At 36.6% G+C, this 22,652-nt stretch overlaps 1 protein-coding gene across 9 annotated transcripts in view; it reads right to left on the bottom strand.

The window, feature by feature from the left end:
- The window catches only part of nfia (nuclear factor I/A), a 529,589-nt gene that overhangs the window by 499,110 nt on the left and 7,827 nt on the right, over positions 1–22,652 (bottom strand). For 7 of the 9 annotated variants that reach the window (XM_041208194.1, XM_041208200.1, XM_041208198.1 and 4 more), the window contains exon 2: positions 20,507–21,038. In XM_041208194.1, the coding sequence (XP_041064128.1) occupies positions 20,507–21,038 (532 nt within the window). Of the gene's footprint in view, positions 1–20,506; positions 21,039–21,205; positions 21,332–22,534; positions 22,608–22,652 lie in introns of those variants that run through there. The other 2 variants (XM_041208193.1, XM_041208195.1) reach the window with 2 other exon arrangements.

The raw sequence follows: 22,652 nt of genomic DNA, 5'->3' as shown, positions 1-22,652 counted from the left end.
CTAATCATTATACAGTCTGATATCCATAGAGAGGGAAAGAATCAGGAGGAACAAGTCATTAGCTCAGGAAGGAAGCTATATACAATGTTGCTCATAACTAAATTAATTCAATACATAATAGTTGCCTGATATACTACAGTTGCCCAGTTTTTCATTAACTTCATCCTATCTCCTGGCAAAACTCTACATTGCTTTCAACAACAACGGCAAACATCCCATATCCAGACATCTAGGATGCTGGTTAGAGTTGAGCACAAAAAAAAGAGAACATAAGAAAGCAGAGCAGGAGTAGGCTAGTCAGCCCTTTGAGCCTGTTCTGCCATTCAATAAAAACATGACTGATCTTCGATTACAACTCCACCTTCTTGCACCTTCCTCATGAACGCCAACTCCCTTTGTACCCAAAAATTTGTTGATCTCGGTCTTGAATATACTCAATGACTAAGCATCCACAGCTCTCTGGGCTAAAGAATTCCAAAGATTCACAACACTGAGTAAATATACTTCTCCTCATCTCAGTCCTAAATGGTCAACCCATTATTCTTAGATTGTGACCCCGTGTTCTGGGCTGCTCATTAGGGAAAAATCCTCTTAACATCTACTCTGTCTAGCCCTTTAAGAATTGTATGTTTCAATTAGATCATATTAACATGAAATAGGAACAGAAGTAGGCCATTCAGTCCCTTGAACCAGCCTTACCATTCAATAAGTTCATGGCTGATCTGTTTATGTTTTGAATTCCACATTCCCATCTACCTCCGATAACCTTTGATTTCCTTACCTAACAAGAATCTATCTACCTCTGCCTTAAAAATATTAAATGACCCCTCCTCCACCACCTTCAGAGGCAGAGTTCCAAAGTCGCACAAACGTCTGAGAGAAAAAATTCCTCCTCATCTCTGTTCTAAAAGGGAAACCCCTAATTTTAAAACACCCCTAGTTCTGGACTCACCCATGAGAGGAAACATCCTTGCCACATCTACCTTGTCAATACCATTCAGGATCTTATAAACTTCAATCAAGTCACCCCTCACTCCTCTAAACTCCAGTGGAAATAAGCCCAGTCTGTCTAACCTTTTCTCAAAAGACAGCCCACTCATTCCAGGTATCAATCTAGGAAACCTCCTCTCCACCTCCAATGCATTTACATCCTTCCTTAAACAAGGAGACCAAACTGCACACAACATTCAAGATGTGGTCTCACCAATGCCCTGTATAATTGAAGCATAACATCTTTACTTTTATGTTCAATTCCTCTCGTAATAAAGGATAGCATTCCAGTAGTCTTCTTAATTACTTGCTGGACCTGCATACTAACCTTTTGTGATTCATGCATTAGAACACCTAGATTGCTCAGCATCTCAGAATTCTTTAACTTTTCTCCATTTAAGTAATATTCTTTTTTATTCTTCCTGCCAAAGTGAACAACTTCACATTTTCCTACATTATACTCTATCTGCCAGATTTTTGCCCACTCACTCAACCTACCTCTATCCATCTGCAACCTCCTTATGTCCTACTCACAACATACTTTCCTAGCTATCTTTGTGTTATTTACAAATTTAGCTACCATGCCTTCACTCCCCTAAAACATTGATATAAATTGTAAAAAGTTGAGGCCTGAGCACAGACCCTGCGGGACTCCATTCAACACATCTTGCCAATCGGAAAAAGATCCATTTAAGCACCCACTGTTTTCTGCCAGCCAGCCAATCTTCTATCCATGCTAATATGTTACACCCAACACCATGAGCTTTCATTTCCCGCAATAACCTTTGATGTGGCACATAATCAAATGCCTTCTGGAAATGCAAGTACAGCATGTCTACAGGCTCCCCTTATTCCCAGCGCATGTTATTCCTTCAAAGAACTCCAATAAATTGATTAAACATGATTTCCCTTTCACAAAACCATGCGGACTCTTTCCATTAACTTGAGTTTCTCTAGGTGCCCAGCTACAACCTCCTTAACGATCAATTTCCAGCTCACTGGCCTATAGTTTCCTGTTTTCTACCTCCCTCCCTTCCTGAATAGTAGGGTTACATTTGGTACTTTCCATTTTGATGGAACCTTTCCAGAATCTAGTGAATTTTGGAAAATTAAAACCAACACACCTACTACCTCATTAGCCACCTCTTTTACAGCCCTAGGATGAAGACCATCAGGACTCGGAGACTTGTCAGCCCACAGCTCCATCAGTTTGCTCAGTAGTGGCTTCCCTAGTGATCGTAATTTCATCAAGATCCCCTCTCACTTCCACCTCCTGATTTACATCTATTACTGGAATGTGTTTTGTATCCTCCCTAATGGAATATAGGGAATATAGGTCTAGTCTACACAATCTCTTCTCATAAGACTACCACCTCATTCCAAGAATCAGTCAGTGAACCTTCGTTGTACTCACTAAGTATATTCTACACTCTAAGGAAAACAAGGAGACAAAAACCATATGTGATCACATCAAGGCTCTGTATAACTGTAGTGTGACTTCTTTACACTCATACTCCAATCCTTTTGCAATATGAGCTAACATACCCATTTGCCTTCCTAAATGCCTGATGTACATATATGTTAACTTTTTGTGATTTGTGTGCAAGGACTCCAAGGTCCCTCTGATTATCAACATTTCCCAGTCTTGCCCCATTTAAAAAATATTCCGCTTTCCTATTTTTCCTACCGTAATGGATAACTTCACACTTCCCCAAATTATATTTCATCTTCTGTATTCTTGTCCACTCACTCAACCTGTCTAAGTTCCTTTGCAGCCTCCTCATGCCAAGTTAGGTGAGAAAGTAAGGTATCTTCAGCAAACTTGTCAGGAAATCACCATTAGATATTATGCAGAATACGAGAACATGAAAGTGCTGCATTACTGGCAGCACTCCTAACTTCATTGAAAAAGTGCACACCAGAATACTGTATAGCTTGGAAAGAGTTAATGCTAATAATGGACCCAAGTCTCAATCATGCAGCCCACTGCAAATCTGTAAAGCAATCCTTAATTTTGAAGTCTTTTGGAGTATATGAAACACAATGTACCAATGCTCTCTTTCCAACTGCCAGCAGCTGCGGGCATTGCATTGCATTGTGGGATGCCAAGGCAGCTTTTCAAGTCCAAGTCTCAGAGTGTTGTGCATTACAGAGCAAGTAGAGGCTCTTTTACATTTCTTCTGTTGATTGAGTTTTACAGTGTATTGATTGTTCTGACTGCAACCATCAAGCTGTATATGCAGCAGTATCTGCCCAGCTCTAAATCAAAGGACAAGGCATTTAGCAGCTCCATCTGCCACAGTGTTGCTTTTTAAACATGTACAATACTGAATAAATCAGGATTGGGGCTTCATCATGAACCTGTTTTAGTTTGCTGGTAGAAGTTAAAAAGCAGTCTGCAGTCAATGTTGCTACTGTCTAAACAGATGGAGCTGCTAAAAAGCTTTATTGTTTGATTCTTTGATTTAAAGTTAGGTAGGGCATTTAAAATTATCCTGGTGTTGACAGTTCTAAATATCTCCCTTTAATTTGAGCACAAAGAAACTATTTTGATAAAAATCAAAAATCAGATAACTTTGGAGAAAATTTATAATACTTTATTGGGCTTTCATGACATGTGCTCTTACCCTGAATATTAAATTGATAAAATAATTTTCTCTACATGTTTTTTCAGGTTATTTCACAATAGTGTGTACTTGTAGACATGCATTTGGTATATATAAAGGCAATCTTTCATTTTAATTTGTTAAATGTTCAGTATGATTGTTCCTTAAAAGCAGGCCTTGAATTGAATTGCATCAAGATACTGGCAGGTAAAATTTTATTTTACTCTATTTTGGAACAGAATATTTAGTTATATCTTCACTTAAACAGGATGAAATCAAGCATTGGACAATTTATGCTCAAATTCAAAAAAATACTAATGGTAAATGTACTATGACAATTGCAGCAAACCAGGACCTATTGACTGCGGGAACTATGCTCTCATGTGAAGTACGCTTGCCAAATGAAGGTAAGCTTTCTCATTTAAAACTGTAAGTTTTATAGTTGCACTTCAAAAGATTCAAGGTATTGGCAGTAGTAGTTTACTTTACTAGTACAAAGATCCTAATTCATGAGCATCAGAGACATGAGTGAGTTAACAGGGTTTCTCACACATGAAACATAGCCCACAATTGTTGCCTTTCCCCACCTGCACCCCCCATCCCTCACACAAGGAGCAGTGTCCCCGAGTACCACAGAAGAATGCCGGACAATGAATGGAACTTCCATTGCTGATAATGGTCTTGTGACGTGACCGAGTGTTGCATTTAATAGTTGATAATTTAACATAATGTAGAGTGGCAGGGGAGGTGGAAAGAAGAAACAAATATTAAAAGATATTAAATAAAAGCAGCCTATATTTTTTTGAATATGCTCTGCAGCAGAGTTCAGGAAGTTTATCAATTCAGCAAAATAACTCAAAGATGTTCATAATTTTTTTAACAGAGCAAAACAGACTTAAAGTTCATTAAAATAATATTAGTTCTGTCTTTAATGGTCTTTTGTTACGGGCAGGGAAATAATGATAGGACAATTGATATGTATTCCATAAACCTAAAACATATCACCATCCTTTAATGCACAATTCTGATCGGAACTGCCACAAGTCAAGAAGTTCCCATGGTAATACAAACAGTCACATTGTTTGACACACCATACAGTAAACTTCAATTAATTCTCCCTCCCCCCACCCCATCTTATCCAAAGAGGTAATTAGATGAACATGGCAGTTTCTGGCTAGTTCTCAGCCCTTACAAAACTACAGATGAACTGTCTGACTACAATTCAAATGCAGTCCTCATCAAGTTCAAATACAATCAAAGTCTGCACAATAAAGGCAGTGCAGTGGCTCGCGTTCTCCTGGCAGGGGCTTAAGACAATGAACGTCTTGTTAGAAGGCATCTGAATACAAAGAGTCTATTCTCAGCTGTTAGCTGAAGCTGCTATTAAGAAATGGGGGAAAAAATCTCAACCTATTAAGGTCTGACTAGCTTCAGCCTTTATGCAAGCCTCCCCTTAAAAGTTTTCATAGAAATATAACCCTTGATATACCAGATGAAATTTGAAGTTCATCCAGGAAGTAAAATGTCCATTCCTACTGAATCCAAGTCCCACATCTTATTTTAAAAAAAGCAGAGAATTGCAAATTAAATTAGAATAAGTGACTCAATCTGACAACTTTTAACTGGATTTTGTTTTGGATCTGCTTTTACAGTTAGTAACCTGAAATGTTCAGCAAGTTTACAGAACGTAACTACTAGACACCAATACAAACTATTAAAAAGAAGTTTACTTTATAGGTGCCAGTCATACATTCACAGACAAAAATGTAGATGCAAATGACAGCAATTAATTAGTTATCCTTTAACCACCTGCATGATGTGACACGTTCCAAAGTGCATCCTTACAGCAAAACACTAGATTCATGGGAAAATATTGTAGAAGTCATTGTACAAGGCAAATGTCATCAGTGATGTTGAGGTTCTATGAAGGAATGCCCATAAAACAATAACACTGATTCAATAGCTCATAAATATGGCCAGGAATATACTTATCAAAGATATATATGAACTATCAAATGAACTTATTTAAAGAATAAAAATATCTACATCAACACAATGCATATACAAACATTGGCTCTGTGCAAAGGTGTGAGTTCAATAAAATTAAGTATCCATTTTTCTATTTTATCTGAAAGCAGAACCCTATAAAGTTCTGGCAGGAGATGCCGGCTGTGCAAATAATTATTTTTCCATGCTCAAATTATCACCAAGAACATTCCAGCACTGGGTAACCTGAGGTTAGGATGTTATGAATTTAAATATATTGAGAAGCCAGAGGGATGCAGTTGGCACATCCCAAATCCGAACCACATGAACACAAATTTTGAAAACAGATTTTTAAGATATTCAAAGTTAATTATCAGATTCATGTACCTTTTTATTCTGATACTTCAAGGGTAAATTTTTGCTTGGAGTCGACACTGCTGCTCTATCCTTGGCCCCCTCTTATTTCTCACCTACATGCTGCCCTCAATGACATCATCCAAAAAAAAAGTATCAGTTTCTACGTGTAAGCTGATGACACCCAGCTCTACCTCACCGCTACCTCTCTTGATTCTTCCACTTGCTTCATATTTGACCCCATGTTGAACTTCAGACTATATATCCGCACCATCACTGAGACCACCTATTTTCACTTCCATAACACCCTCCAACTCTGACCCACTTTAGCTCACCTGCGGCTGAAACACTCATCCATGCCTTTGTTACTTCTAAACTTGACTGTTTCAACACTCTCCTAGCTAGCCTCCCACATTCTATTCTCCATAGACTTAAGATCATCTAAAACTCTGCTGCCCATGTCCTAACTAATGTACCTTCTAGGTTTTTATTGGAGCACCCAGGTGATTTATTTAAGTGCATGGGCCCATTAATTTTTTTTGCATGGCTGTGCATGCGTGGTAATTCAAAGGGATCAACTTGTGCCCGGCCTATTCAGCCATGCATCTTACAAGAAACATTGATCCTAAAGCACAAAAAAGCCTGTTCACTCATCACTACTGTGCTCACTGATCTACACTGACTCCTGGTTAAGCAACCCATCAATTTTAAAATTCTCTTTCTTGTTCTCAACGCCCTCTAAGGCCTATCCCTCCCTATTTCTGTATTCTCTTCCAGCCCTAGAACCCTCAGAGATATCTGCACTCCTGCAATTCTGGCCTCAAGCATCCCTGATTTTAATCACTCCACCATTGGCAGCTGTGCCTTCAGCTGCCTTGGCCCTAAACTCTGGAATTCCTTCCCTGTACCTCACTTTTCTCCTTTAAGGCACCACTTAAAACCTACCTCTTTGACCAAGCTTTTGCACACCTGCCCCATATCGCTTTGTGTGGCTGAGTGTTAAATTTTGTTTGATAGTGCTCCTATGAAGTGATTGGGATGTTTTACTCCATTAAAGGTGTTATATAAATACAAGTTGTTGTTGTCATTGATTCATGCAATTAGGCACTGCACTTAATGAATTGTCAGTGAATCTCAACTGATTACTAAATGTATCTGAATATGGCAACATATCCAACTCCAGCAGAACTGCTGAGCTGAACCCTGGAACCAACAGTGAAGGGGTTACTTTGGTGTTAATGCTGACAGTCCCCTTTCATCTAATTTTGACAAATGATGTACAATATGTATAAAATTCCATTTACAAAATTTAATTATGAATGCAATACCACTGTTGGGTTTATAAATGATATCAGCATTTATACCTCATATTTGTACACATAATATATGTACATAATCAACAACAGGTGTTCCTAACAATTCACTTTTAACGTTGTATATTTACAACAATTCACCAAGGGAAAAAGATATTTATTTCACAGGCCTGATCTAACTGCATGGTCTCGTCTCCTGCAACATATTTGGACTAGGTGGCTGTTCAGAGTCTTGCCAAACATATTTATATAGTTTACTATAATGACAAACTATAGTTGTTTTATTTGAATTCTTAAGTATTACAAAGAGAATGAAGTTAATTTCATGAACTACCTGTAGCAACGAATCAGACTATGAAATAGATTACTTTCTGCATCTTCTCCTTTCAAACCACTTTTCTCTTAGAATATATATGGGAAAAAGGATTAGTTTCTGCATGATAGGATAATCAAACCCCCCCCCCCCCCCCCCCCCCCCCCCCCCCCCCCCCCCCCCCCCCCCCCCCCCCCCCCCCCCACCCGTCCCCCGACCCACCCGCCAAACGGTTCTCTATTTTTTGTATACCCTTCCTGACCCAAACATAATGTTAATGTTTGGAGAAGAGCAGTTACTATAGAAACAATCCGAAGCTGCTCCAGAGGGTCGTCTTGTGGGTAGATTTGAAGTCATTCAATCGATGCCAATCAATGAGAACATTCTTTCCAGTGCCAAGCAATTCCAACTGTATTTAAATCAGTACTGTATATGAGTTTGCTTAACCTTTAACTGGCTGACAATTTATTCTAATACGTAGTGCAAATCTCCGTACAGCATATTATACTTAATGAAGACAACCAATAAATCCCAAAAAGTAGACTTTAGTAGATTGGTAATACTTTTCTTTTTTGAATCCAAGCAGTCGTGATTTCTCCAGCAGACTGACATTTAGAAACATTTGTTCATATTTCAATATAAACTGAGTTATTACAGTGCTAAATAATAGCTTATCAGTTGACTACTTTTACAAATGGTTCCACAAGTCTGATCAAACACAAGCTTTCACCTGATTGCCAGGTGAGGAGTCAATAGGAATTCACCAAAGACAAAGGACAAAACTGATTGTGTGCTGCAGACTAACATTGGTACAGTGTGCAGACTTTAAGGCTGTAATTTTACAGGGAAACAATCAATGCCCTATTCTAATCAATGGTTGAGTGACATTGTGATCATTTTTTGATCTAAATCATGGTAAAGTGCTAATTAAGTTCAACTAAACTTTCTGAGTGTAAGCTTTAAGTGTAAGCTTCTATTCATTTATGGGGCTTTCCCCAGTTATTGTATTCCATGACAATTTTATTTATTGAAAGATATTTTTCCGATCAACATTATGGAGATACAGTGCCACTTAATTGTATCATACATTAACTAACTTACAAATGCACAGAAATTTTAGATGTTGCTGAAAAGTTAACTTGTTCTAAATATTTGTGCAATTTGACAAATTTTAAATAACCATGATGATGAATAGAAATGAAGAACACAGTATTTTAGCAGTTATTGCTCACAACTGAATAGCCAAATCATATACTACATCTCCTCAAGGTTTCTTTCCCCTTTCACCAAAACTGCCAACAACTCCCAAGGCATCGGTCCAATTGCAGTTTTGCAGGTCACAATCACATTTTTTTAATAATGCTATGTTGTGGTTGATAAGATATTATAGCAACCAACACGTCTGCTGTGTAATCAATCTGAATGTTTTTGATCAGCACTCATGGTTTTAGTCAATGGATTCTTACTTTCCTTTTAAATGTTTTGGGGGAGCAGGGTGATTAGCCATTCTCAGGAATATTGCCCTCTGTATATTTAAGACAGAGCGAACAGTGAAAGAATAAAACAAGTAATAACAAGAGCGAAAATAACTTTTCATTTAATCCCAGATACAGATTAATGTGTTACATGTGGTTCAACGATTGTAAAATGAAGGCTCAAAGCATTTGTTTCAAATTACCATAAGCAACGCTTAAGTTTACTGAGGCACTGACAAAAATGAAAGTTGGTTGGTCAGAGAAATCCAAGTGGTCACCCTGGCAAACTGTATTCTTAGCAATCGCTAGGTGGTCAAACCACACTGCTGTGTTTATAATGTTGACTCATACCCACTCGGGCCTTTTCTCAAGTAACCAGCTAATCTGTTGTGTACAGTTACACATTCCACAACTCCTGACTCAATTTCCTTCTGAAGCTAACGTTGCTAGTGAGCACTGTTTCATTTTGGAGAGCACAGATATGTTTGATTTATATTTTTAAAATATGGTAGATTTATTTTAAAAAAGTAATATTGTTTTGGTTCTTACAAGTATTTTACTTCTCATAGGAATCTCCCACATTTTTTCTTAAATGATGTAATAGGAACTAATGACTATATATCCATTTTCGCTCGTTTGTTAATCTCCTGCGTGAATATCCTTGGCACATGCAGCTCTGTGACCTGCAATCCAAACTTCTATTATTTCCTGCAACGTTCTACATTTCAAATACTAATATAGAGCTAAGGACTATGTTGTCCATGAAAGAAGATTCATGTACAACAGGTGAAGGGAATAGAAGACAAGGTCTTTAAAATAATTAAATATTGACTTTGCAACATTTAGTCCCGGGAAAATTAAATTTTAACAAGTTAGATTCTGAAAATACACATTTAATTTATTGAGAATGGAAATGGACAGAGTAACAGCAAATAACCCAGCTGTTAAAATGATTAGTTCAAGGAACTGTTGAAGTTGAATTCTTGAATGGACATTCTAGAAGTGATCTGTCCTATCTGTAGGTGCTCCCACTTAGATCCCAATACCTGTTGGAGGTGCATGCCAAATTCTAATGCAAGCTTTTGTGCAATGGCTCCTTCAATTGTGATTAGAAAAGAGTGAATTATTCACCGCTTTAAGTACCTGCCTTCCCTATTTCTTTTACAACACAAATTTAATGTTAGTGATACTTTTATAATTCAATTCAGAGTACATGGTTGTTTACATAATAAATATGTTTATTTCTTTAAAGATATTTTTACATAGAAATATGGAACTGCTTGTTAAACATAATTTCTTGCATGGACTTAATAAATTGATTATTCACGAAATATAGACATAGCAATTTTAGCAGTATCACTGGATTACTAAATTGCTACAATGACTTTATTTTAATTAGACAACAATAATTTTAGCTTTGAAATACAAAATTGACAACATCTCCTAATTTGCATCCACTCACTTTCTGTTAAAAAAGTTAATTATTTAAGTTTAGTCTAGCCCTGATTTTTGGGCAAGATTACAATACATGGAACACCAGAAGAAGGTAACAAGAAGTGAGATATTATATCCTTGCATTATTTAAGAAAGTGTTAAAGGGAACTGCCTCCTAATGAGTGGGTCATTATGTTTATTACATACAAAAAATGCTACAGCCCAATTAACAGTTAAATAAAAAATTAACTTTATTTGGATTGAATTAGGAAAGAACTTATCAAACATCCAAAACTTCCCATTGTCTTCTGTGAAACAGCCAAATAATCAAATTTGGTGAAGTTCTAGATGGCTGAAAAAGGTGGCCCAGTATTTAAACAGTTGAAGGTTTACCTTGGTTATGGTAAATTATTACTCAAGAACAAAATTAGTGAGGACCCAATCCAAACTAAACAGCAATAACTTTTTTTTTTAATAAAATAAATAAATATGCAAGCCTCTTAGTAAACACACAAATCTTCATTTCCTTTTCTATAAGCACTAAACAGCAATAACACCCTTTATGAGGGATGTATTTTCATTGGAGTCAAGACTAATTGTTCAAGATTTTGTCTCCTGAGATGTTTTTTTGAGGTTATGTTTTCTAAAATTTAATTTTTTGAAGCATTCAATCAAAATAGAAGAGCCATCAGGTGTGGTGAACCGTGACAGCAGCCATATTGGATACACTCTGGAACAATCTGTTCATCCATTTTCATAGTGCTAAGTTACAACTACCCTAAATCTTCCAAAATAATCACTCCCCAGTCCCAACTTCGATAGTACAATAAACTATTTAGGAAGAATATGCAAAATATCAATAAAATAAAGCAGTGTTATATTAACTGTAAAAGCAAACAGCAAGTTTTCTGAATTAAAGAGACACCATTAAATTGTCAGTAATCAATGATGCCAATCTGTTTACACATTAGCCAGAAAGTTCAGAGACATCCGTTTCCAAGGATGTGTTTTGTGGCACAAATTACAGCTCATTGAAACTTACATCCTTTACTACAGGGCTTAAGAGAAAGTATTAAGATTCAAAAAGTTGTGGGGTAAAGGGCTACTCTGGATACAGAAATAAAATGAAAATCAGTTTCATAACTCGCGAACTTTCTTTTCTTTAAAACATCCTGCTTGAAGGCTGTTTAAAATAGTAACAACTCTTCCTCTAATAACGATGAGTGACTGACTCAATTCAAAGTTTTTCTTTTCAGTTATTTGTGTAGATAGCGCTGCTGCTATTTGGTTTGGTCATTAACATTTTTGGCAAAAATGTTACAAGAAATGTCAAATTGACAAACCAGTGTCAAATTCTAGCCATGATTCTGGATGTAGTGTCCTGACAATATTTTACAACTTATTGTTTTTGCCCATTTTATATTCCAGTTATCACTGCCACTGGAGCTTGCAATCTGCTTGCATACAGCACTACATTTTTTTATATAGTAAGTTCCTATATTTGCTCTATCAATCTCTATTGGTCAAGCAGACATGATAAACATAGGCAAGGACAGCAATTATATTTATCATTTACAATATATGGTACTTCACATGTCTAATTTACATCTGCGTCTTTAGTAGAAGGAAGGAATTTAAAAAGGTTTTCCAATTCCGTGCGGCAGACAAACAACCAAGTGTTAGCTCTGAGATCAAACACATGCAACTTTAGTCTTGCACTGTATTTGGAACCAAAAAGAAAGCAAAATAAAAAATATATATACTTCAGTTCTTTACTGCCATTTGTGAAAATGTCAAAGTTATTTGAATGGTCTACTCTAAAGCTAACCACTATGAAACACCAAAAGCCACGGGAGCAGGCCTGCATACTTCAAAAGCCTAGATTTAACCACAGAAGACAATGGCTAACAAAAAGTATTACTTTCATCCTACCCACATCTTTCTGACAACAAAGAACACTCCCGATGACTATACTCTATAGGTTTTTGCTATGCAGGAATAATCAGCTACAGTAACATTTAGCAGCTGAACACTGGAAGCATTCCTGGTGTTGAGGGACATTGAAAAAAACAGGCACAATCACGCAGCTGTTCAATAAAGCTCTTGCGGTTTCACTGGACTAATTCTTTTCATCATTTGCATAAAGTTGGTCATAAACCTGTGTTCCTCATATTGAGAATTGAGTATGTTCTGGAGAGCTGGTGCTCAGCTAAGGCAAAACCCTCAAATTTGATTATTTTTGTGAAGAAGGTTGTCTGTGGTTAGAAACCATACTTGCTCAAGAAACATTTTACTCAGATACAACAGTTTCATATTTTTGTTTTAGAAGAAAATGTTAAATGATGAGTTTAAAAAGTAGCCTCCATTGTTTTTCATTCCCCATTGAGTTTTAATTTCCTCGATGTCATCCATACGTAGCCCAAGGAAGCAAGCAAGAGTACGGTTTTGAGATTTTTCTTTTTCACAATGCACCAAGGGTGCTTTACTACAGTATTCCCCCTGGGACCAGGTTGAATTATTTTGAAGTGGTGACCCTTGTCAGACATCAGTGAGGGAGTGATTTCCATCCTAAACACTAGGGGTGAGATTCAAACACCATCGTCCATGCGAACAGCTTGGCCTCAGTACACCAATATACTCCTACAAGAACACTACAGATTCAACAGATAGATATTGCAAACTTTAGTTGCATCTTTCACCACTGTCCCATCTCCCACGCACAACAAACCCCCACCCTACCTCCTCACTTTCTACTAGTTTGAAGACTTGCTATTTTTCTCTTACTTAAAGATTTCCTATTGTTTAATCTTTACTAAACCCAAAAGTCTCAAAGCATTTAGTATGGCTTCTTTGCACAAACTAATAGAGTTGGTCATTAATTAAGTGTTTTAAAAACAACTGATATGGTCTAAATGTTTGAAAGCGTTAATGAAAAATGTCCCGCTTTTTACATTTGTCACAGACTTGGAAATAGTGCATATTCTGCTCTTAAACGATTGGTGAATGATGGAACAAGGGCACGATTACTATATTAAGAGGGGAAAAAACATATTAAACTTTCTGCAATTCTCATTGGAGTATTTCAATTGCTAGTTCTTGGTTAGACCACAAGATGGAGCAACTAACAGATATGGGTCTCCCATGTAATGAGGGGTGAGTGGGAAGTGGGGAGCTAGCGATTAGGGTGGGGAAAAGCAGAAGTCATTTACCATCAGCTAATTACGAAGGAACATTTACAGTGACTATGGAAATTCTAGTGCCCAAAATGCTAACAATTGGAGAAAGTATGTTAGATGAGGATTGCAGCAATCAGGAATGATGGAAAAATACAGAGACAGACAAAAAGAGAGGGGAAGAGAGCGGACGTTACAGCAAAGTGAAAATATGTCCCAGTTTAACAAATATTCTACTTTGTGCTTGTAAGAACTCTACTGATATAAAAGAACCTCAAAAGTTGATATATCAATCTTTGAACTACTTTGTTAGATAAATTGAGTCAATAAAAATGAGGTCCATTTAGATAGCTCACACAGAAATTGTCCTTCTGTCTTTCCCATTATTCTGCTATTTAATTGCAGGGTACATGTTACACAGACTGATTCTAAATGCCAATCATTACTGCATTTTTTTTCTCCTCTGGAGTGTCAACATTTAGCAAATCCAAAAGCTTCAAACCATATTGTTCTCACCAGCACTTGCAGCATGACTACCTAGAACTTCTGTTTGCCAGGAAAGGACTGAGGGAGTTTAAAAAAAAAATGTTGGCAGTGTGTTTGGTCATACAAAAGAATAAAGTCAGGATTGCCAATGCAAGAACACGTCACTGCAACCAGCTCATTTAAAAAAAAACAAGAATGTATTCCCCATTACATGAATTTTTGTTTTAAGTACTGGCTTCGTTATGAAAAAAAAAACCCTTCAGCGTTTAGTATTGCATTTATGACCTTTAACCAGCAAAGAGTTATCCACTTTTTACTATTTGAATGGGCGATACATTGATTGTCAGTTGGCAGCTGTTCCAGTCATACTACATGTTGGTACACTGTTGGGTGGGGTATGAGACAGTTATGCAAAATTTGACGAAATCCACATTCGTTCACAGCACAAAATGAGATGTTTAATGAGCTGACATTAATTTTTTAAAATTACAAGACCATTTGTAATTATAAACTATTTTCTCTATTTATTATTGCTGTACCTTTCTTTAAAACAAAGTAAAATTATGATTCATGGTGAGATCATTGAGAGAACTGGTTATGAGGAATTGCTGATTGAGAAAATTAACATTATTTAAGGTATGGTCATTAACTCAGTGTACCTCACTCATCGTTTGTTTAAGTGTAGATTAACATAATTCCAGCCTTCTAGTATTGCAACCAGTTCCCTGAAAAAAATCATCAAGCACCTACGGCTTACTCAAACTTTAAAATAATAACAGAACTACATAAAAAGAAACAAATAATCAAAAAAGGATGTTAAACATTAATTCTAATTATTTTAACAATGCAATTTTTAAGAAGGGCACTAAGGGGGAAACCACCTCTTTAAAATATCTCCTCATCTTTGAGGAAGGGGCTCAACACTACAAGATTTTGATCTTATTTTAAATTAAGAAAATCAAGGCATTTTTTAAGTGCTCAAGGTCCATGAAAGGCCAGAGAATGGCGATTTTAACTCTATAAAAAGAAACAGTATCCATTTTGCAGTCTTGCAAGGAATACATTTAATACCAGTCAGCCATCATGTAGACACACTTTAGAGTTCTTGAGACTTCTAATAAAAGTCAATCAAAGCAGATAATGGCAAAACTGTATTTTACTGCCCCATAAAAATATACTAGGAAAAACATTAAAAGGAGATGTTGTTAAAGAATCTTTGTTTAGCATTTTTTTTTTAAAAGGGCCCGGTTAGTTTGATGTTTATTAGTTTTGAATAACAATTGCCGTTGGCAAAACAAAAGAGATACGGTCGCTAAGAAAGTCTGCAAAGCAATTTCTCACTTTGTTCTCCTTCTTGCTCTCTTTTGTTCACTCCAGTAGTTTTTTTTTTAAATCCTGCAAGAGGATTTCCAAATTAACTGCCATGGGTGGGTGTACAGACTAACCAGACATAATCTTCAGAAAGCAGAAGGTGTGTCAGGTGAATGAAGTTGCAACATGTTGGACATAGGACAGTTTGGCACAAGCTAGCTTTCAGGACAGAGTTCAAAGCCAAGGAATTTATCTATACCGAATTTATACTGAAAGAAGCATCTGCACCATTTGTTCAATTAACACCTATGCACCCACCACCATCACCCCCTACACACAACCCTGACACACATGCAAGCATGCAGACTGACGCAATAAAAGAGGAAAAGAAAATAAATTAAATTAGTCCATTAGGCAAGATAAACTGTATCTTTTTGTTGGACTAAACTGGTGGAACTTTAAAATCAAATCTAATCTGTTAAACATGTTCATTTCATGTGTATCATCCCTTCCCAAAGGACTAATGTATCCATAATAAATTTAGTCAAACATGTTGATACATAATATTACAAAACTGAATTCATTTAAAGATAGTTTTGTAAAACATTGTATATAAAGTGAAATTTGAAAGGGCTGCTAAATTTTTTGAAACCCCTGGGAAATACAACAAAGAAGTTTGCATTGCATTTGCATTGCGCTGCTAAAAGCTACTAAAGTTTGAAGAATTAATGTAAGTTTTTCAATAAAAAATATTAACACTAATAGCTTCCAAAACCAAACTATGACATCCAGTCACTGGTTGGGTAGATAACAGGCAGCAGAAGCAGATTAGAGCCGATGTCAAAATATGCACCAATCCAAGTCACTGGGGTCTCCCAGCAATGAAGCCAAGGCTCTAACCAAGTGAAACGTTCAGCCCTGCTGTGTACTGCTCTGACCACAACAAAGATTGTGGTTTCTACCACACTCACCCTAAATAGCTGAAAATTATTGTTATTCATCGTGGCATGGAAAGAAAGGGAAATGTAAAACTGCTGCCGTGCAAAAGTGGTGGAAATTGCCCTTGCGATATTCAAGGCTTTGTTACCACTAGATAAAACCTGTGGCTGGTGACGGCTTACACACGAAGGATCTTCAGGGAGTCTAACAATTTGCATTTATGTATTTTTTTTAAAAAATCAAATGTTCCTCATCATTGCAATTTGCTGCAATTAAAAGTTTGAGATCGACTGTAAATAATGATGTTAAAGTTATGTAGTTCAAACATTTTAAAGTTTAAAAAAATTATTCTAGCATATAGTTCAGATTTTTTTAAATGAATTATTGGATTTTTAAATTTTATTTATATCTGAAATCTAAAGAGATAAACTGACATGAAATTAGCACAGTATTTTCTTATAAATAATGCAATGGTATTATTGCAGTTTTCATTGTGAAATGATTTACGAATCACACACAAAGAAACAAAACAAAGTACAGCACTGGAAAAGAATCTATAGTATATCTGGCTTGTCCCAAAAACTACTACACCTCCCTCAAGCTTTTATCCAATTCTTCCTTAATTCTTTTTTCTAAACACTACCTGACTGCACAGACAGTTAGGTTACAGATCTTACTATTGGTCGTCATGGTAAAGAATTCGATGGGGGTCTATGGGCTACACCAGAGCAACATTTCATCAGATTCCAAACGAAACACTATATTAAAATGAGTTATAGAGAAAATAAGTATTCACATTTGATGATCATATCGGTTTAAAAATTTCTACAGGCAATGGAGATCAGAGCACACCTCTCTTGTAGATTACTTTTATTCCACTTGTTGGGGAAAAAGGGAAAAGTGGGGAGGCAAAAAATCTCTTAAGGAACTTCTAAATGAAAACCAGCCAATGTTTGCATCTAAATTCTCATTCCACTTAAACTTGACTGTGAAGGATTCCCTTAACTCTTGGACTCTATTTCAACCCAGTTTTCCTTTCCACAAACTGTTTGCATAGGCAGTGGGTCACAACAATACTGACAAGCTGAAGACAGCATTCGCATGAGTGCCCACTAATAAGCAAAGATCACCGTTTATCTAAGAGGTCGAATGCCTGGTGGCTGAGGTCATGACCTAAACAACTTAAGTCATGACCCTTACACGTGCCTGGACTGATGCCATTCTGACTTGGGTCAGTGCTAATCATACACGCTATAAATTAGATTGTGCCTCACACTTCTTCAAAAGAAAGTTTGCCTTCCTCCAATGCAGTATCATTCTAGGTTGTCACTTGATGGCTGTGTGGGGCATTGGGCTGACAAAGCGAATCAATGTGTACAAAGAGCTTGTCTATTAACTAGCAAACTAAATGAAAAAATTAACTGGATATTTAGAACTACTTCATTAACGCATTTTAATTCTCTAGATTTACTAGAAAGGATTTTTCAAAAACTGCTCAGTCTTGTTAAGAATGTAGCAAGCACGATATTACATTTTGTCATTACCAAACTTATAAAATCTGAATTATTTTAACCTTGGTAAAGTGTATTTGATGGTTATAATGTTTTCAGTTATCAATGACCCTGCATGACTACAATGGCTTGTTTCATCTAAAAACTGATGGCTAACATTACTGATAATTTCTAATTATACCCCATATAACCTTACCAAATGCAACAATTCTGAGATAATCTAAACTATATAAAAGATGTAAGCTGTTTATTCCCTAGATTTTGTGTAGCTATCATTATTTCATTTTAACATTTCTTCAACAAAGGGAGTGTTCTCTAGAAAAGATTTTGAAAGGTGGCCTGTTGATCTATAACTAAACTCTAACATGCTAAACAAATAGAAACTCAGGACAGGTGACATAACACTAGTCACTGGTGCTTACCATATTATGAATCTTTGCAGCAATCGTAACCTAAATCAACTGAAGGCAAACAATCCCTGCATTCAGATCCTAGCAAATTCTAAAGTAACAAATGCTAAAACAAGTCAACAGAAAAACAATAAAATCAGAATGCATTATTGATCAGAGTTTCACATATTTGTTAAAAAAATATATACTTCCAATACACCAGAAATACCTTGCGTTTTTCCAACAATCGCTCAGTTTTAACAACCACAATAGGTCTATTAATAATATTCACAGTAAAATTTTTCTACACTTCAAACTGTTGCTTATTATCAGTAATTAATTGCCTTGGTTTTTATACAGCTTTGCGTTATTTCCAAAAAGGCTGAAGCATTGCTGAATAGTTATTTAAATTTATTTAGACAAAAGATTTAGAGAGATTATTTAACCATCATTGAACACTTGTAGATAATTGAACTTTTCAACATTAAATATCATAACTGAAAGCATCCCATTTTAATTTTAGAAGAAAATTGTTTGATTTTATTAAAAAAAACCTATCAGCGATATAATCGCTGCTCCCTAAAACATGGCGCTTCAGATCAGACTACAGGAAAGAGCCGAGCGTCAGCGAAAAAAAAAGTGGCCACGTATTCCCATGTTGGCTTTGGCATGTTGGACAAAGCACTTTTTAGAGTTCATGCTTTCTGCCAACACTGGCAGCTGCTCAGTCCATTGAAAACTCCTGAACCTTCCAAGCAGGCCAAAAATGGATCCAGTAGGTTTTCTGCACAGAACTTTCAGTAAGTATCCAATTTAAAAATACATATTCTTTAAAAGTGCTGCATACATTTTATACCACTTATTTCAGTGAACATGTGAGTACACTACATTTACAGGATTATACATTTTTGTCCTTTGTGGTTAATCCTGGTCTGTCCTATCCACCTCACAGTTTTAATAAAAAGTAGCATGCAATGTAGGGAGTATAATAGAAGTTACTTTGACTGCTTTGGCACATCAACCTTTAGTAGCTATCTGTGTTATTTCCAGAGCCAATGGTCACAAAGCTGACTCAAGTTTCTAATCTGCCAAAGTACTGCTGGCTTAGGATAAACAAAACTACCAAAGGTGGCAGTAACTATCACAAAAAAATTCCTAAACACAACTTACTTCAGAAAAAAACAAAGGTAGCAAAGTAAAGGTAGTAAACTGTAAAGGATGTTTTTAAGTGACAAGGACAAAGCTGGCTTGGTTCTTTTTCCAAATGTTTGATATTGTGAAGATCAGTGATTTGCACTGACAGGACTGCAATAGGAGTAAGTGAAAGGCTTTAACATTGTACAACACCAGTTCATGTTAAAAGTGACAAACAAAAGCACTAAAACCCTAAATGAATCAGACAGCTGAATCATTTCCTGCATTTATTTTATTCATGGCCACGACCTGCATTCTCACAATGTACCTGTAAATATAAGAATGTCAAGAAAGATGGTGAAGGAAGGCCACATGCTGCATTACTTTGCCACTGTAAGCAGTATGTGGAATCTAGAGTTTGACACTTGGGCAGTAGACAATTTGCAGCATAAAACTCCCTTAGTTCTTAGTTGCAGATTGCACTGCTGCACCCAAGCTGGCATAACTCTTGAGCCAGCACCTTGGGGCATCAGTTGACCCCAATTTTCAAACCAGTGGTCAGGCTTTTCAGTTGTATGTGCTTTGTTTTATACATTACAGAACCCCACCAAAATTGCAGTGATATTTTAAACACAAACAAAATATACTTCCTGTAGGAATTTTCATCTTCCATCGTAGACTGTGAAGAGTAGGAGGGGGAAAGAAAGAAAGAATACTGACTTGATCCTAAAGAAAAACTATATCATGAAGGGCATGAGAAACACAGCTGGAAAGTTTAACCACAGTTTTCAGATCAAGCCTGTTATGACCATTTGTGCTTCTTATACAAAAAAAAAGCAAATTCCTTTTTAAAATGACAGATTGTTTTGCCAACTTTAGGCTGCACTTTGCAACAGGACAGGGTCTAGATTATCTATAGGAGCATGCAGTAGAAAGTTACCTTTACAGAAAAGTATATACACAAGACAACCATTACACAAGGTTAAATTTAAGGTGAGGACACATGCAGCACAACCGTTTCACAAGAACTAAGATCAAGCTTATCTTTTTGAAATAAAATTTCTAAGAAATGCTTCTGATAAATGCACTTACCCGCTGCCTGCGCAAAGTATGCCAAATATAAATCGAGTTCCTTAACAGAAACTCCTATATGATGTGGCTGTACGCACAGCCCAGGGTTAGAGCACTGCGAGGACTTTACGAGTCGTTCACCATCAGTACTTTCGAGCGGAATACCTTTGAATAAAATCACCATAACCAGGTCCAGCCTCCAGACTTTGTCTGCTTGACGCAGACAGTCAATTCGCCGCATCTTGCCTTTCTGGTCTGGGTTTGAAAGCACACAGCAAGGAGGTTTCTTCCCAGTGACCGTGAGCACAAAATCCTCTCGATACTCTGGTCGGATGTCTTTGCGCAGCTTTGCCAATAGCCTGGATGCCCATTTCTGCTTCACTTCTTGTTTTTCACTCAGGAGTTCATCCTTCACTGCTCTCTCTTCCTCCTTTGACATGCGCTTCTCATGCTTCTTGAAGTATTTTCGCTTTCGGGCTTGCAAGTTGAACCATGTGTATGCAAAGGCTCGGACATGGGGCAGAAGTGCTTCAATGAAGGGATGGAATTCATCCTATGAGAAGAAAAACCAGAAGAGGAAGAATAAGCAAAAGTGAAGTTTTAACAAAAGAAATAGCATCGCACTTGAACCTTCGTCAGAATTCTTTTCCTATTAAACAAATAAAAGAAAATTGAAAAATCAAGGGACATTTCACTTAAATAAGAGATTTAATTCAATACCATTGTATACTCAGACCAGCGCAGTATTTTGTTCGGAGCTTGACTTAGAAAAATTTATGCCATGTACAGTGAGTATTCTTTGTGTAGAACAGTCAGAAAGATGCCGACAGCGTAACTGAAAGCACCCATGTAGGTAACGTCCAAAACACTTGCCAATTTTCAAGACGCTCCCTGCGTGTGCTTGGTTTGTTTATGAAGAGCTTTCCCAAAACAGTAGAGAGAAGGATCCCTCGACTAAAGCATGGGTGCTTTCATTAACCTTCGCCAGCTTTAAAAAAAAATGCAGATCTCTTCACTCTCCGTCCCCAACCCCTTTGCATGTGGTGTAGCCAGCATGAGCCCGCCTATTTGGCAAATTCCACACACTAGAATGCCAATCAACAGCTCGTACGAGGGGGCTTTGTGCAAAGCAAGAGAGGATAAACCCCCCCTTCACAAGATGGTTTCAAACACAGCAAGTCTGTACAGTCAGAAAAAAAATCTGCATATTCTTCATTGTGAATTCATGCTATTTTCTCAAGAAATGTCACATTGAGCCATGCCCTTGTGGAAAATAAAAATAAAAACACTCATACATTATCTGGAGTTCCAATCTGGTGATGCCAAATAGGGAGTATTGAATACTTTATTAATAAGTTGTTTGTCTGTAATCTTTATTCTGTAATATGATTAAACAAATTCCACCAATAAATACGTAAATAAATATTGTAAATCTAGGCAGGGAACTGTGATCATTAGCAACCTTTGAAATCCAGTTTTCAATCAATAATATTAAAGTGGCTCTGGCAAACTGATATGTAACTACTGTGATTTCAGCGTAAACAACAACAAAGCAAGTAGCCCCAGCTGATTGTGCCCTGTTAAACACTTACTTTAAATATTACATATCATGTTATTTGACTTTTACAATTAACTAGTTAAAGCCAAACATGTTGATAGATAATTGTACATTTAAAATAACAAAACACACATTATATAAAAAGATACAAAAGCAAAGGAAAAATATTCTGGGCACAACTGCCATCTGTCTTTTTCTTTTGTTTAAACCAAATGTTGCATAAAGTTTTTTTTTAAATAACAAAACGAGAGCATCACTTTTACGACGACAAACACAAAACGTTTGATATGACAGCAGAAAAATAATTTTTGAAATGGTCTACATTTTACATTCTCTGCTGAATGAAGTTCTGCATTTCCATTGTATAAACGAAGCCAAAGCTGTACAGGCTGGAAGGGATTTTGCTTAATGAAATAAATTAATGAAAAAATGTTGCATTGGTGGGAACATTTAGAGGATTTTTAGATTAAAGTGAATTTTCATTTACCAACCTTTCTCCAGCCACACGACATCTGGCCTGTAATTCTTCAAGCTTAACTGAATTCCTTTACTACAATCATCTACACGTAGGTAACAATCTGTCCTGTAAAGGAGATTTTCAAACTGCCA

This window comes from Carcharodon carcharias, chromosome 16 (assembly GCF_017639515.1).
Source record: "Carcharodon carcharias isolate sCarCar2 chromosome 16, sCarCar2.pri, whole genome shotgun sequence".
Lineage (NCBI taxonomy): Eukaryota > Metazoa > Chordata > Chondrichthyes > Lamniformes > Lamnidae > Carcharodon > Carcharodon carcharias.
This window is presented reverse-complemented; position numbering and strand designations above follow the sequence as displayed.